At 40.3% G+C, this 15,994-nt stretch overlaps 1 protein-coding gene across 2 annotated transcripts in view; it reads left to right on the top strand.

Moving 5' to 3' along the window:
* The window catches only part of LOC308084451 (semaphorin-4B-like), a 90,627-nt gene that overhangs the window by 43,143 nt on the left and 31,490 nt on the right, over positions 1–15,994 (top strand). For both annotated transcript variants that reach the window (XR_013933088.1, XM_080427111.1), the window contains exons 3-5: positions 11,095–11,255; positions 11,669–11,731; positions 14,090–14,188. Coding sequence is in view for 1 of the 2 variants with exons in the window: in XM_080427111.1 (XP_080283237.1) it covers positions 11,095–11,255; positions 11,669–11,731; positions 14,090–14,188 (323 nt within the window). In the remaining variant the exon portion in view is untranslated. The remainder of the gene's footprint in view (positions 1–11,094; positions 11,256–11,668; positions 11,732–14,089; positions 14,189–15,994) is intronic.

Raw genomic sequence — 15,994 nt, 5'->3', positions numbered from 1 at the left:
CAAAAAGTGACCCTCACATGTGAAACTGTGGAAGCCTTGGAACGTGTGTGTGTGTAATGTTGGGTGGGTGTGTGCTTGTACTGGACAGAGCTACAGAGAGTTTGGATCGAGGTTCCTCTTGTGTTTGTATGATTAAGTGAATTGAAATGAATATCAGCTGTGCTGGCTATGCAGTCTCTCCTCTCTGTCCTGAATGCCCCCATGTCTTGTGACTTGGCTTGGTTAGTTAATCTGGGGCCTTTTAACCCATTAAGACACTGAGGTCAATTCTAAAAATGTGTGTTAACAGTTTTATATTGTTGTAAATATTTAGTTTCAGGGGACCTCCAGAAGCAAAGATTTGAGTTACAAATGTTCGCTTTAAAAATATATATATTCAAAGATTTTCACAAATGTCACACAAACTGCTCATAGCACTCGGTGCCGCGCTATGAGCTTAACACTCACTCTTCAACTCAACAATTAGACGCATAGACCAATTATTTGTTTACCAACATTGAGACTGGATGCACAGGTGATTGTTTCACGCAATCAATTCCCAACCTGTTGTTTTGGGGTGCGCTGGTTTCAGTGCACCCCAACCCCCTCTTGTGTGTTAGCTGGTGAGGCGCGTCCTAGTGAGACCTGATAGAATGGGTTTCATTGCACGCATACTGGTTGCACGCATACTGGTTGCACGCATACTGGTTCTTATCAGTGTGACACGTCTGTTAAGGGGTCTATAGCCACCCCCAGTAGCCCTAAAACATGACGCTTGCCAAAAAGTCTGGCGTGTGTAAGTTGGCACCCTCTAATGCAGTGGTTCTCAAACGTGTTCATGTCAAGACCCCAAAAAGTGTTTGGCCGCTGACCCCCATCAGAAAATATTTTGTGCCAGGGAGCCCCCCCCCACACCCCATACAAGATTTGTGTTGTTAAAATGTTTCAAAAATATTCAAAAGTCTTCAACTCTTTTCAAGATTCGTTGAAAATTGCCGATGTATATAGGTTAAACTTATTAAACTGATTTTAAAGGTATATTAACTCATTTAGCGTGGAACCCCCTCAAGGACCGCACTTTGAGAAGCAGTGCTCTAATGATGTCTTGCTAATCCATACTGTGGTGTGTAAGCACGTGCACAGTACGTGCACATCACAGTGGCGGCACTTCAGGAGGACTCTAGTCTGAACGATGCCACTTCGCCAGTCTGGCTTCTCAGCAGTATTCTGATCCATGAGTTTAACATGCATATTCGTTAACATGTTGTAAACCAAAACTGTCCTCTTTTCAGAATTCAAAAACAGCAAAAGTAGCAGATCAAAAGCATTTGATGCTTTTGTGTGACGCTGTAGTATGATCAAGTAGGGTTTCTGAAAAAACACAAAAGAATTGTTTAAATATGTAGATAGGAGATTCTGTGCCAATAGTCCATATTCACACGGCGGCCATTTTGGAATTTAACATTGCGTTGCTGTGGCAACTGGGGTGGCATTTCATTGACTTAATGGCAATATGGCCGCCGTGTGAATATGGTCTATGGCTCTGCATCATTCTAAAACATTTTAGATGGGAGAGAGACATGGTTTTGGGCGTGTTCAGGGCTCTGCCTGATTTCCCCAAATGTCAAAACAAACTGCTTAATTGCGCTCAACGTGCAGCTGGTCTCAGGTTTCTTATTTCCTAGTTGCTTTGTTTTACCGCCTCTGATCTACACAGCTGTGTTGGTCTCACTGCAGTGCAACAGAGAACCACCTGAACAGCATCTTTTAAATCCCCCCTAATTGGTTTCTGAGTGGGTATTATTTACCCTTGACTTTACATCGCTGCATTGTTAACCCATTAACCCATTCAGACTGGGAACGCATAATACTGTGTCATTTTAGATTTTTTAGCTATAACCATTATTTTATACTTGCAATTCAAAAATAGCAGATATACAAGCTCATAGCGCGGCACTCGAGCTACAAGCTTGTAGATCTGCTATTTTTTGAAAAATCTTGAACATTTGTGCAAGTCTTTGAATATATATATTTTTTAAAGTGAACATTCGTAACTAAAATCTTTGCTTCTGGGGGTCCCTGGAACAAAATACTTTGAGATTGGGGTCCACGACCAAATACATATAATTTTGGGGGGTCCTTGACATGAAAAAGTTTGAGAACCACTGATATTATAGCAACATACGGTTTTCAGAAAACTGGATTTAGAAGACATTTGTAGATTCCCGTTCCCGGATTGAATGGGTTTAAGGCCTGAGGCCGATTCTACAAATGCCTTCTAAATCAGTTGTTCTCGATCTTTTTCGTGCCAAAGACCCCCACATTATATATATATATATGGCCGCGGACCCCCATCTGAAAATGTGTTGTGCCAGGGACCCCCAGAAGACAAGATATATGTAAAAAAAAAATCTAAATTTTTCTAAATAAAATTCAGAAATAGCAGATGTACAAACTCGCAGCTTCTGATATAAGACTGATATCAGACCGCCCCTTCTTATCCACTAAGCTACGGCCGCCCCGGGTGGCTAAAATAGCAGGTCTACAACCTAACAAATGCGTCACATCATGACACGTAATAAGCTTTTAGATCGATCGGCTATTTTTGCTCAACGACACACATTGTACGGCAAAGTACAATGTACGGCTGAAGTGTTAAACTTTGAGAATGTACAAATGTCTCTCAGAGTTCAGTTGCCACTCCTGGCTTTGCAGTCAGTGTACTAAGTTTAGAACAAGGTGGTGCAGTTGTCAGGTGTTTCTTCAAAGCATGGCAGTGTTTGTTTGTTTTTTGTCTGAATTCTGTTTCATATAAACCGCAGTTTGGGATCTAAAGTGGGCCATGGGTGTGCTATTCTGTGCAATGTACATGATAACAAACGGAGTATGGATGGATTCCAGGGCAAAACACTGTCACCCAGATCAGCTCCCAGTCTGAAAAAGTTCAAGGACGTTTTGTTGTAAAAGCTCTGGTACGAACTGTGTATTAATTAATCCATTAAGACCGGGAATGCATCTGTGTCATTTAAAAGATTTCTTTGGCTATTTAAAAATGGCATCGCTATTCATAAATAGATATCTGCTTGTAGATCTGATGTAGAAAATGTGTGCAAATCTTTGAATATATATATATATAATATATTTTAACGATCTGTGCCTCTGGGGGTCCCTGGAACAACATATTTTGAAATGGGGGTCCGCGGCCAAATACATATCATTTTTGGGGGTCCCTGACTTGGAAAAGTTGGAGCACCACTGATACATACAGCAACCTACTGTAAGGATTTAGAAAATATTTTAAGATATGTATTTGGCCGCGGACCCCCATCTCAAAATGTTTTGTTCCAGGACCCCCATGAAGCAAAGATTTGAGTTACAAATGTTCGCTTGAAAAAATATATACACTCGGCGCCGCTCTATGAGCTTGTAGATCTGCTATTTTTGAATAGCCAAATAAATCTTAAAGGAGAGATCCGGTCATTTTAGGTTGTATGTTTGATGTGTCGCTAATCACTCACCAACATACAAAGGAACGTTGAATAATTCCAGATCTGCCCCTGTTGTCCATTCTGCAGACCCCTTGCAACTCAAACATGTGCTGAATGTCCCTCATGAGCTACCGCTAATGCAGAAAGACATGACGCTGGTTGCTTGTTTCTCTCACAGAACCTGGCGTCTGTGAGAGAAACAAGCAACCAGCGTCATCTCGTTCTGCATTAGCGGTAGCTCATGAGGGGCATTCAGCGCATGTTTGAGTATCATGAGACTCCACGATGAGTACTAGGAGAAAAAAAACTGACTTTGCATTTGTTAAAATAGGCGATTTTCACTCTTACACACTCTCCCATTATGCCGCTGCAAGGGGTCTGCAGAATGGACAGCAGGGGCAGATCTGGAATTATTCAACGTTCCTTTGTATGTTGGTGAGTGATTAGCGACACATCAAACATACAACCTAAAATTACCGGATCTCTCCTTTTAAAATGACACGGATGTGTTCCCGGATTGAATGGGTTGAAGGGATATTTCACTTTAAAACACTTCTGTGGTCATTTTAACGTCTACTACTTTAGCTTGTGTGTGCACCCCAGTTTTTAGATTATTTTTTATCAGACACACCCCCCCTCCCCCCTCCTATAAGCCTAGTCAAATTCAAACTCCATGTTAACCATGTTAGATTTATTGAAAAGACCCGTCCTTGGTTCTGGTGACTGATATTGTCCGTGAGGGGGCTGTGATTTTTCCATTAGTTGCTAAATTATCTTCATATTTTCTGTAATGTATCAGGGAGTCCATGCATGAATTAACAAATAAAAAATGAAGGTCTCCCAATTAATTAGAAGGACGATATCAGTCACCAGAAGCGGGGACGTGTGTTTTCAATAACGATAACGGATCAACAAGCTCACATGTGACATGTTGAGCTTGTAGATCAGTTATTTTCGAATAGCCAAATTATAAATGGGGTTAAAGTGGTTAAACAGATTTTGGTGCTATATATTAACCCATTTTGATGGGGACCCCCTGGAACCCCCTCAAGGACCCCAGTTTGAGAACTACCCCATTAAAACCGGGAAAGCATCGGCGTCATTTTAGATTTTTGCAGTTGCTATTCAAAACTAGTGGATGTACAAGCTTGCAGTGGAAACAACACAAGTGGAGGAAGCGACTCGAGGATGGCAGTTTGAGTGTTGGGATCTGACTAATGAGTTCAACATGATCTTAGAGGTTGAATGTGGTTATTGTGTGTGTGTGTGTGTGTGTGTGTGTGTGGGGGGGGGTGGTTATGTTATGTCTGATCAAATTAATATCAAATATCTTCATATGAAATCAAGAAACTTAAAAACTGTCTTTGTGCATATAAATGCCAGAGTAGACGTTAAAATGACCCCAGAAGTGCTTTAAAGTTAAATGTAATTATAAAGCGCCTTTCAAAACATGGTGCTACAAGACAAAAATAGGAAGCCATGGAGTTAAAACAACGCAACATAAGAGCAATAACTTACATAAATAAACAACACGAAACATTATAAAACGGTAGTGAAGTTGCCATATTGATAGTAGGTGTGATGTGATGAGGGCTTTAGCCGCAGGCTGGCTCGGTTACAGCTGTGGCTAAATGAGGACTTGATGAATAGATGTTGAGGCTGGATGTGAAATCTCAGGCCTAGAAGAAAAATAAAAAACACTCACAAATGAGCCATACCCGAACCCCCAAAAGAATCATATTTGAACGGGGGACCCCCCACCCTGACAAGCACTTGGAATTGTAGGAGTTGAGGCATTACATTTTGTTTGACTCGGTTCCACAGATAAATATTGTGAAAATAGCAGATCTACAAGCTCGCAGCTCGAGGCGTTGTGAGCTTGTAATCGTCAATTTTTTTTAATGTTTGCCTCTTTCTTATACTATTTGACAATTTGGCCATTGTTGACCAGTTTTTATAGTATAGTCGTTGATTACTTTTGATGCAGTAATGGTCTTATTTTAGGTATTAAAAAGGTCTCAAAAGTACTTAAATTGTCACTTGACTGTCATCTGGGGACCCCCAAAAATCATATGGGGATCCCCCTGGGGGTCCTGACCTACAGGTTGAGAACCTCTGCCCTAGATCTGTGTTACTCAAACCTTTTCATATCAAGGACCCCCAAGTTGATATTTATTAAATGTGCCAGAAGGACTGAAGGTGCACCTGGTAAATAGTGTATCTGTCACAGGGAGATTGGAGAACCAGGGAGATTGAAGACAGAGCGCTCGTTTTTAGGCACGGGGCTTTGGGGCGGGGCTTTGATGCGACGCGGACCTGTCTTTTGTTGTTCCCCCCCCACGTAGCAACCAGGAAGCTACGCTAGGGGAACGCTGAACACGCGTTCACACTCACACGTGATAATAGTTATTGTCCATGACGGAGGCGCGCCAACTCAGCAGAGCTTGAGGCCGTGTAATAAAAGTATCTTAACAGTCCTGCTTTCAATAAACCAAATTGAAAGCATGAGCGCGTGTGTGTGGTCGCGGCCATATATTTGTGCGCACTTTAGTTGGGAAGCCTGGCTCGTGGCTCCCTCTAGTGTTGTTTCTAAATTGAAAGCATGAGCGCGTGTGTGTGTGTGGTCGCGGCCATATATGTGTGTGCACTTTAGTTGGGAAGCCTGGCTCGTGGCCTGGCTCTAGTGTTGTTTCTACAGAATTGCTTGGGGGGCGGTGAAAACGAGTGCTCCTTCTCCAATTTCCCAGGTTCTTCAATTTCCCTGTAACATATCTACTATTTGGCCGAAGTTGTGCTCGTGTAGAACATTTTTCACATGTTTTTTTTCCCCAAGATCTTTTGAGAATAGCAGATCTACAAGCTCACAATGTGTCTCATCGCAGCTTGTACGTCGCCTATTTTCAAATAGCCAATGTAAATAGGGTTAAAGTGTTTAAACACTTATAGAGGTTAAACTACATTTCTGATGGTAAATTAACTCATTGTGATGATGGGGACCTCCTGGAACCCCCTTAAGGACCCATGGGGGTCCTGGACCCCACTTTGAGAAGCAGTGTTTTATGGTTGTGGTGGGACACTGAAGCCCCCAGGGGGGATGTGTGTGACAAGCACAGACAGAGAGCTATTGTCTGCCAATGACAAGCCTCCACTGGGACTAAGTGGAGCTCTCTTTATAAGCTGAATTAAACCTGAACCTCTCCACAGCATTTAAGGTAATTTTAGCAGACATAATTTACCTCAAAACAAAACCACACTGACATTTCACCCTCCATACAGGAAAAACGTGCTTCTCTTTCTCTCTCTCGCTCTTGTCTCTCTGTCTCTCTCTCTCCCTCTCTCTCTGTCTCTCTCTCCTCTCTCCCTCTCTGTCTGTCTGTTTCTCTCTCTCTCTCTCTCTCTCTCTCTCTCTCTCTCTCTCTCTCTCTCTCTCTCTCTCTCTCTCTCTCTCTCTCTCTCTCTCTCTCTCTCTCTCTCTCTCTCTCTCTCTCTCTCTCTCTCTCTCTCTCTCTCTCTCTCTCTCTCCCCTTCTCTCTGTTTGTTTTTTCTACAATGACCTCAGCATGACAATAGGAAGTTTTGTATCCCGTCTCTCCTCAGCCTCTGTGATTTTAATGACAGACCTCGTCTTCATGGCCTCCAGATGTCACAACGATTTACACACACACACACACACACACACACAGATGTTGAGAGATGATGGTCTGGAAACAGTCTAGCAGTGGTGAAAGAAGTACTCGGATGTTGGACTCAAGTAAAAGTATCAATACCACTGTGTAAAAATACTTAATTCCAAGTAATGGTCTTGCCCTCCGAATCTTACTTATAAAGACTTTGATTCAAAGTACAAAAGTATTATCATGAAACTATACCTAAAGTAGCAAAAGTAGAAGTAGTCATTATCATGTTATTGGACTGTAATTATTGATCATTAAACAGTTCAGCCGCATTATATACTTCGGCTATTCAAAAGTAACCGATCTGCAAGCTCAGAACGCGTCAACACGTTGTGAGCTTGTAGATCGTCTGTTTTAAAATGATTTTTATTCTTAATTTGGTTAATTATTAAAAATGTAAATCTATGAAGTTAATAGTAACTAAAGCTGTCAAATATATGTGGAGTAAATGGTACAATATTTGCCTCTGAGATGTGGTGGAGTATAGAAGTATAAAGTATCAATTCAATGGGGCTTGACAAAAGTACCTTTACATTGCCGAAGCAAAAGTGGAACAAAACAATCAAATTAAAACTACGTATACAATTAAATGGGAATAGAGAAATGTGTAAACAGAGCTGTGTTACATGGTACAGTAACTTACAGGGGGGAAAAAAGCCATACGAATTGTGCATTTGCAAATAGCAGCAATTCTTTCAAGTGTATTTAACAGTAGTTGCTCTGTTTAGCTGTTTATTTCCCGAGATCACTAGGTGCAGACAGAGTAGGAATACACACAATGATTAGTTGTCCTTAAGGTGAAGGCTGTCTAATGGAATACAACACATGTCATAGGACCTTTTAAGGTGGTTGTATTCCATTAGACATCCTTCTCCGGTCACAACAGCTCACAAATCGTGCTGCTGTGTATTATCAAGAAATTGAATCACTCAAGTAAAAGTAAAAATACATTTTACTCCATTTATACGTTGGCTATTCAAAAACAGCAGACATACAAGCTCACAGCGTGTCACTTCGTGTTAGCTTGTACATCTGCTATTTTTGAAGAAAAAAATTATAATAATCTTGAAAGTATTGGACATTTTTGAGACACATCTTCTTCTGGGGGGTCCCTGGTATAAAATGTTTTGAGATGGGGGTCCGCGGAAATATCTATCTATCTATCAATTTGGGGGTCCTTGACAGGAAAAGATTTGAGAACCACTACAGTAGTTGAGTAAATATACTCAGTTACTTAACACCACTGCGGCCTAAGATGTGATTTTGGACTAGATAGTGTTGTGTACTGCAGTGCAGCTGTCCTGGCCTCCTGTAAGGGGAGATAACCATCAGCCAAAGTGCCTCTAGTGTTCCATGAAGCGTTTCGTTGCTCTCGGGCAGGAACCTCGTATCTCCATATTTCAACGTTATATGTAATTTTTTTCCGTAAATGAACTAAACACCCTACTTCATCATACAAGAGTGTCGTACGAAAGTAGTGAAAATAGCCGATCTGCAAGCTCACAACGCGTCGCGAGCTTGTAGATCTGCTATTTCCACTAACTTTATTATTTTTTTGATTAAAAAAGGAACGGTTTTGGACATAAAAGGTTTCCACTCGACGCAGACGATTTGTTTGTGAGCATGTTGAATAGTTTAAGTCCTGTGTTGTAAACATTTACTGCTCTTTATTGGCTCCATTTATATTACGATCCAATCCACCACCTGGAGCGCCCATGGTAAACGTCTCTTTACAATCGCATGTCTCGGAATTTGAATTCAATTTGGTGACCCGGGGCAGTAGACACATTTACTTTTACTTGACTTGTATTAAAATGTTTTCAATACTTAGTTTCTACTCCCACTACATCTCAAAGGCAAATATTGTACTTTTTACTCCACTGCAATTATTTTGAAAACTACTCGATACTTTGCAGATTTAGATTATTATTACAAAACATACATGAACCAATTAAGCCCTGTGTTATACTTTGGCTATTTTTGAAAGATTTTGACAACTTGACTTGTGACATTCTGCATAATGACTACTTTCACTTTTGGTGCTTTAAGTTTTAAGAACGTGGACACCATTCAAAACCGAATAGAACAGGGCAGCCGCATCCATTGAGTTCAATAGAGAAGTGGTGCCATGTTCTATACGGTTCATCAAGCTATATATAATTTTTAAGCAAATACTTTTGTGTGACACTGTAGTATGATCAAGTAGGGCGTTAATAACAAAAAAACATAAAAAGTTAGAATATGGAGAGTATTTTTACATTGTGGCTTTACTACTTTTACTTAAATAAATCTAAATACTTCTTCCACCACTGACAGTAAAGTAAGCCAATATTAGTGTTTACGGCCACAGATACAAGCCAGGAATGTTATTTGGACAACGAATGGAGTGTTTGTCCCATGGCATGTATATTGGGAAGCACGTAGACTCACTGTGTTTTAATATGTTTGGAATAGCAGCAAGTAGATAAACATTTACAGAGATGTAAAAAATGCAAATGGCATAGTGATGTGTGCACTGTATACACACATACTGCAAGTGGTTTCATCTCTAGTCACCATGTAGACCTCAATTTCGATGTAGATCTGCAATTATCGATATTTCTTTATATACTATACAATTCTAATAATCAAAACAACTAAGCATTATTGTATACTAAATCATCACACAACAAAGTCGTGAAAAAACAGTGAAAAAAGCTCTGTTAGCTTCTAGCTATTTTCACTATTTCTGAATTTCTTTAAATGTTTTGAAACGTTTCGCCTAGAATGAAAATTAGGGCTTTATTTTTTATCGAATATTTTTATAATAATTTAAATCGATTGGTTTGATGAACTGTTGCACCCCTAGCATACTAATTATATTTTTATGAAATCACGTGACATTGTGAAATCACTTGTCTGCTATTAACCACTTAACCCCAGCCTCCATAATAGTGGGGGAAACTTTTTCGGCTATTTTCAGCAAAGATATGTAATGTAGAGCAAAAACAGAAAAGTCTCAAGTATAGAGCCCTGAGGGACTCCGGTCAACCAAGTACAGGGTTTAAGTGATAAACACTGGAATCCAGTTCATCTTCACCATGCATGGATGGCTGCTGACGCCACTGTAGACAGGATTCTGGATTATTTATAAAGCTATGTAAAGTGCTAATAGAAAAAGTAGATGTATAATAAATCCCATCTCATCAGCGGGGGCTGTTGAAGCGATCTGGGATAGAGGTGTAGGGGTTTGACTTATAGCCAGAGCGCCAGCCAGGACAGGAAAGTGTTTACATGGCTCGTTGACATGGAAATGATGCTAGCTAGTGGCTGCCTCCGTGCAAGATACAGGGCCATGACATAATTCAACAATCTTTATCCTTTTGCAGTAGGATCTGTTTAAACCACATTCAACCTTACATGAATTTTTTTAAATTGCAGATTTACAAGCTTGTGGATTGTCCATTGTCGCAATATATGAAGAAGAAGATAAGGCTTAAGTTGTTAAGAGTCTAATTAACGATTAGAATTGTAAGATCCTTTGCGTCCTTGCGTGTAGATTTGTGTGCACACTTGTAGCTTGGAGCAAGGTGTTCTGTTCCGTTCTGTTTCTTACCATCTTGTTCTGATGTAATATTATAGCAGCACTCTGTAACCTTCATGTCCTACCAGGGATTGAAACCTTGGTCCCCTGCGCATGTGCTGACATTTTTACCACTGAGCCAAAAGAGAACGCCTGCTTGCTCAGGGGAGAAATGTGTTATTTTCTTTTACCTTCAGGCAGTACCACTTGTTCACCAGTGGTGGTCCTACCATACCACAGGGTCTAAATGTCTCAATAGAAGACCCAGGAAGACCTAATACGGCCAATTGTGGCCTAATGCGGCCACAATTGGACAAAATAACATTCTATTCACAAAAGGAAAAGTGACGTAGTGTGGTTTTAACACCATGTGTTTGTGTTTGTGTTGCAGACGCGAGGGACAGGACGGCTAAGAGGTTCTCAGTGAGAGGAGTGTTGAACTACACGTCTCTGCTGCTCAGTCAGGAGGACGACATGCTGTACGTGGGCGCCAGGGAGGCGCTGTTCGCCCTCAGTCTGTCCGACATCAGCAAGACCAAGCTGCAGAAGAACGTGAGTGCTGTGCTCCATTCATGCTCTCTCGTATGACGGTGCCGCACGCCGGAAATAGCAGACCTTTAAGCTCACAACGCTTCGCAGCTGCAAAATAAGGCTTTATTCCCACTATTATGAATGCAAACGTCATTATCAGAATTGTTTGTGTCACTGTCTGTGCCATTGACTATATGTAAATATGTGGACGTCACTCACAGCTCACAGGAACTGGTGGTTTTCGCATGCGGTAAAAACTGATTGACGAATCGCACCCTGTCTGCAAAGGCCTTAACCCTAAACTCTAAGCCAAAACTTCAACGTGTGTGATTATTTACCTTGTTGTTCATTGACTAGAGTTCATGCTTACTCTGCTTAAATGCCGAAATTATAAATTGTAATGAGTCATTCAAGTTTGACTCTTTCGTCCTCAGCTGACATGGGGGACCCCTGCTGGGAAGAGAGAGGAGTGCAGCTTCAAAGGAAAGAACCTACAGGTAGGAGATTCCCTAATGTTTACTATCGGATACAAAAACAACAATGGATGACAAAGAGTAACTTCGACATAGGCTACTTTTGTGAGTTTGGCGCCATCTAAAGGTTAACGAGCAATGTGCAGACCCATGGCATGTGTGTGGCGAACATATGTTGATTTCTGTTGATCGTCACAGGTTATTTCCTAAATATTCATTAGTAAACACTGCACACTAGTGTGAGTTAGAGTTCTCAACGGCCCTGAAAATTAATGCCCTGGGCCCTAAGTGAGCCATCCCGAACAGGGCCCGGCCCGAATAATTACCATAATTCTAGGCCCGAAAACACACAAAAAAAAAGAGAGAAAATAAATAAAATAAAAAATTTCACCAGTATGCTGCACCAGTGGCTCAAATTATAGCAGAGTGAGAGAACAGACATAGAAATGGCAACTTCACATGTTCAGTTGTTCATAAAAGTTTACAAAATAGGTAAAAAAAAAAATCATGGAGCCCGATGCTCGGCCCGGCCCGAGTAATTTAGCATAATGTTTTTGGCCCAGCCTGGCCCGAAAACGTCGGGTCGGGTTCGGGCAGAATTTGAGAACTAGTGTGAGTGAGTTGAGCGAGGGAGGTGAGTGAGTGAGTGAGTGTGATTTGTGACCGTCTTCGCATGGCAGTCTGCAGCGCTATGTGGAAAATACATCTTAAGTTAAAAAATAAAACCTGCTAGCCTGATCCAGCTACTTATGTAATGGGTGTGTTAGAGTTAGGTTTGCCAACGAGCAAGCACTGACTCTACGATTGTCACTACTTGCACTTTATTATTCATTTTATTAGCTGCAGCTGTTTATCCTACTATGCTTACATCACAGGCAGCAAACTCATAAAAGGGGCCTGCAATGCACTTTTCTAGGAATATTCCACCTCATTTACAGAGTTAAAGGAAATGACCAAATTCAGTCACTGAGATCCTCTTCATGCTGATATGAGTAGTCGATATCATCACTGTTTGGTGGAAACCTTGTATGTCCAAAATCGTTCTTTTTTTAATTATAAAAATAAGTTCAATTGTGAAAATAGCTGATCTAAGCTCACAGCGAGTTGCATTGCAACGCGTTGTGAGCTTGTAGATCTGCTTTTGAAACATGGAAATGATGAGGTTTCAGACCGACAGCTATACAGCATAGCCAATCTATGTACAGTATAGCCGATCTACAAGTTACAAGCTTGTAGATCGACAATTTTTGCTATTAGTTGTGCAATGAAGTGTATACGGCGGCTTAAGTGGCTAAGAACTTTTGACAGGTCTATTCCACTGGCATTTCCCCATTAAGATGGTTTTATACTTCTGTGTTGACAAACCTTTGAACAAGTGAAAACCAGATTAATTGTGTGTACACTTTCCTGGGGAATTGCTCTTTTCTTTTTGTTTGTGCAAGAGTGACTTTCTTCCCCCTGACTGACTGTTACGTTGTTGTTATGCCAGCTGTGTGTATCCCATGGCAACAAGAGCTGCTAATCTGTACCTTACAGTACAACAAAGACAAAGCACACTCAGCATTTGTTGTTGTCGTGTGATGCTCCAAGTTCTATTCCTCCATGCGCTGCATATTTGATCAGACAAGTTATACTGTGTAACTTTCAATGAAACAAAAGTTGTTATTGATCATGATCACTGGTACTGTTAACCAATAACCATTCCACATAAATGTGCTTTTGACAACTTTAAACACTTAACCCATTAAAACCTGGAACGCATCTGTGTCACTTTAGATTTCTTTGGCTATTCAAAAATAGCAGATATACAAGCTCGTGCCACGCTATGAGCTTGTATATCTTCTATTTTGACAAATCTTGATTTATTTTTATTTATTTTTTTCAAAAAACTGTTAGGATTTAGAAAACATTTTAAAGAATCTCCTCAGGTCTTAATGGGTTAAATGGCGCAGGCAACATAAACATAAACAAAATCTACAGGAAATTTATTTATTTATGTATTTTAAAGTTAATGCATACCGTTTCTGACGCTAGGACCCTGGGCTTTATCGGTCTGAAACAGTGGTTCTCAAAGTGGGGTACATATTTTGAATATTCTTTGAAACATTTTCAACTACATAAATCTTGTATGGTGGTCCCTGGCACAAAATATTTTCAGATCGGGGGGTCCGCAGCCAAATGCATATTAATTTGGGGGTCCTTGACATAAAAAAGAACCACTGGTCAAAAAGTCTGTATTTCAAGAGTCATTGATCTCGAGGAGAAGATGAAGAGAACAGTACAGCTCTCTAGATGTCTATACGTTTCTTTCACTTCCATCGTTGTCAGTTGTGACAAATTTCTCATACAGAACTTGTATTCTCTCTTTTTTTCCCTTTGCAGACGGATTGCTTCAATTACATTAAGATTCTTCTGCGGTTGAACAGCACTCATCTTTATGTGTGTGGAACGTATGCTTTTAGCCCCATCTGTGCCTACATAGTAAGTCAACATCTTTTAACACTTTTACTCTTTTAACTATTAACCCCCAAAACATGGCTTCTCTTACAGGGTGCAACAGTTAATCAAACTAATCTATTTAACCTAAAATAATCAATACTTTTATGGAATGCTCTAGTAATAATCCATCCCGATTTTGGTGAAAATCATTATAGGTGAAAAGTTTACTCAAGCACTGTACTCAAGTACAGTTTTGAGGTATTTTTCTTGCGCTGGAGTATTTACAGTTTTCTCCACTACATCTCAGAGCCAAATATTGTACTTTTACTCCACTAATTTTTTTTGAAAACTTAAGTTACTCTGTAGATTTTGATTATTATTACAAAACATACAGTAATCACTTAAGCCCTATACATTTCGGCCATTTGAAAATAGCTGATCTACAAGCTCACAATGCGACGCATTGTGAGCTTGTAGATCAGCTATTTTCAAAATATTGAAAACGTGAAAACTTGTGAAATGGAACATTCTGCATAATGACTACTTTTTACTTTTGGTACTTTAAGTAAATGTTGATACCAATACTTGGGACTGTCTGTCTCTGGACATTCCTACCAAGCTATACACGCTCTTCCACGCGGGATTGCTAAATGATAATAATAAACATTGTTTTGATGTGCCTTACAAGACATCTGACAGGGCTTCATGGACAAGCTTGCAACAATAAACATAAGACAAGAGGGTTAAACAATAAACTCCTGACATGACTTAAAAAGGGGATTAAAAGAAGAACCCTAATCATGAAAAGATTGAAACCAAATTCCATCAAACCTCTCAAATTATGAATTTGGTGGAAATGAAGATTTTCCTGCCAGACAAGTCTCAACTCCATTATCAGTTAAACCCTATTAACTTACCGTAGTTACTGTCCCCCAGGGGCCCATCTGTCTATACTAGGCCCCCCTTATTTGCACCAGGGGTTTTCAAATGGTGGTCCGTGAAGGTATTGCAAGTGGTCCCTGGCCATGCATTCAGTAATGTAGGAAAGTGGTTTTTTTTTCCTCCATTATTTTATTTTATTTTATTTATCTGTTGGTATTTGTGTTATATGAGGAAAGGGGAATTAAAGACATTGTCATTATTTGAGAAGGCTTGTGCTTCAATTCCAAATGTACTTTACTACAGAAGAGAATCGGCTCATTAAGACAGACTCTGTCAAGAGGCACATGTGTGAGTGTACAGTAAAAGCAGTGTTTCTGTTGTAGTTTGTTTGTTTTTTACCTTTTGCAACAACTTATTTCTGTGAGTGTTTTTCCCCCCCACACTGACATACCTGAAGAATAAGTACAGCGCTAGGTTGGAGCCAGAAAATGACATGACTCTGTCCCTGTCCACCACTATATAGGCACGATTACACAGACTGTGCAACCCAAGGAAAACAAAAACAAAACAACATTACAACACTACTAGCCCATATGCCCACCCAACCGCAGCATTGGTCCCCGCTGTTGATTCTTATAGTCAGGATGGTGGTTTCTGGTTCACAATCGAATCAGTGGAGACTTCTCTAGGTAACACTTGCTATGCGTTCCACGTTCTACAGCAAATCTCTTCACCCCAGAATGGGGACGCTAGGGTTCAAGTGGTGAAAGGCAGATTGTCATGTTATATCGTTGCAGTCTCACTGTAAGTGGACTGGTATTCATTGGTTCTCAAAGTGGTGTCCGGTGCTAAAAACATAGCATTACAATCATCTTAACTCATTGAGTGCCATTGGCGTGTTTCACGTGTTTTACCGCAATGGCGCAACATGTTTTTGAAAAAAAATGTTTAAAAAAAAACGTTCAG

The sequence above is a fragment of the Gymnoscopelus braueri genome, assembly GCF_963280865.1.
Source record: "Gymnoscopelus braueri genome assembly, chromosome: 1".
Classification (NCBI taxonomy): Eukaryota; Metazoa; Chordata; class Actinopteri; order Myctophiformes; family Myctophidae; genus Gymnoscopelus; species Gymnoscopelus braueri.
Note: the sequence above shows the minus strand (reverse complement) of the source record. Positions and strands in the feature narration are given on the sequence as shown.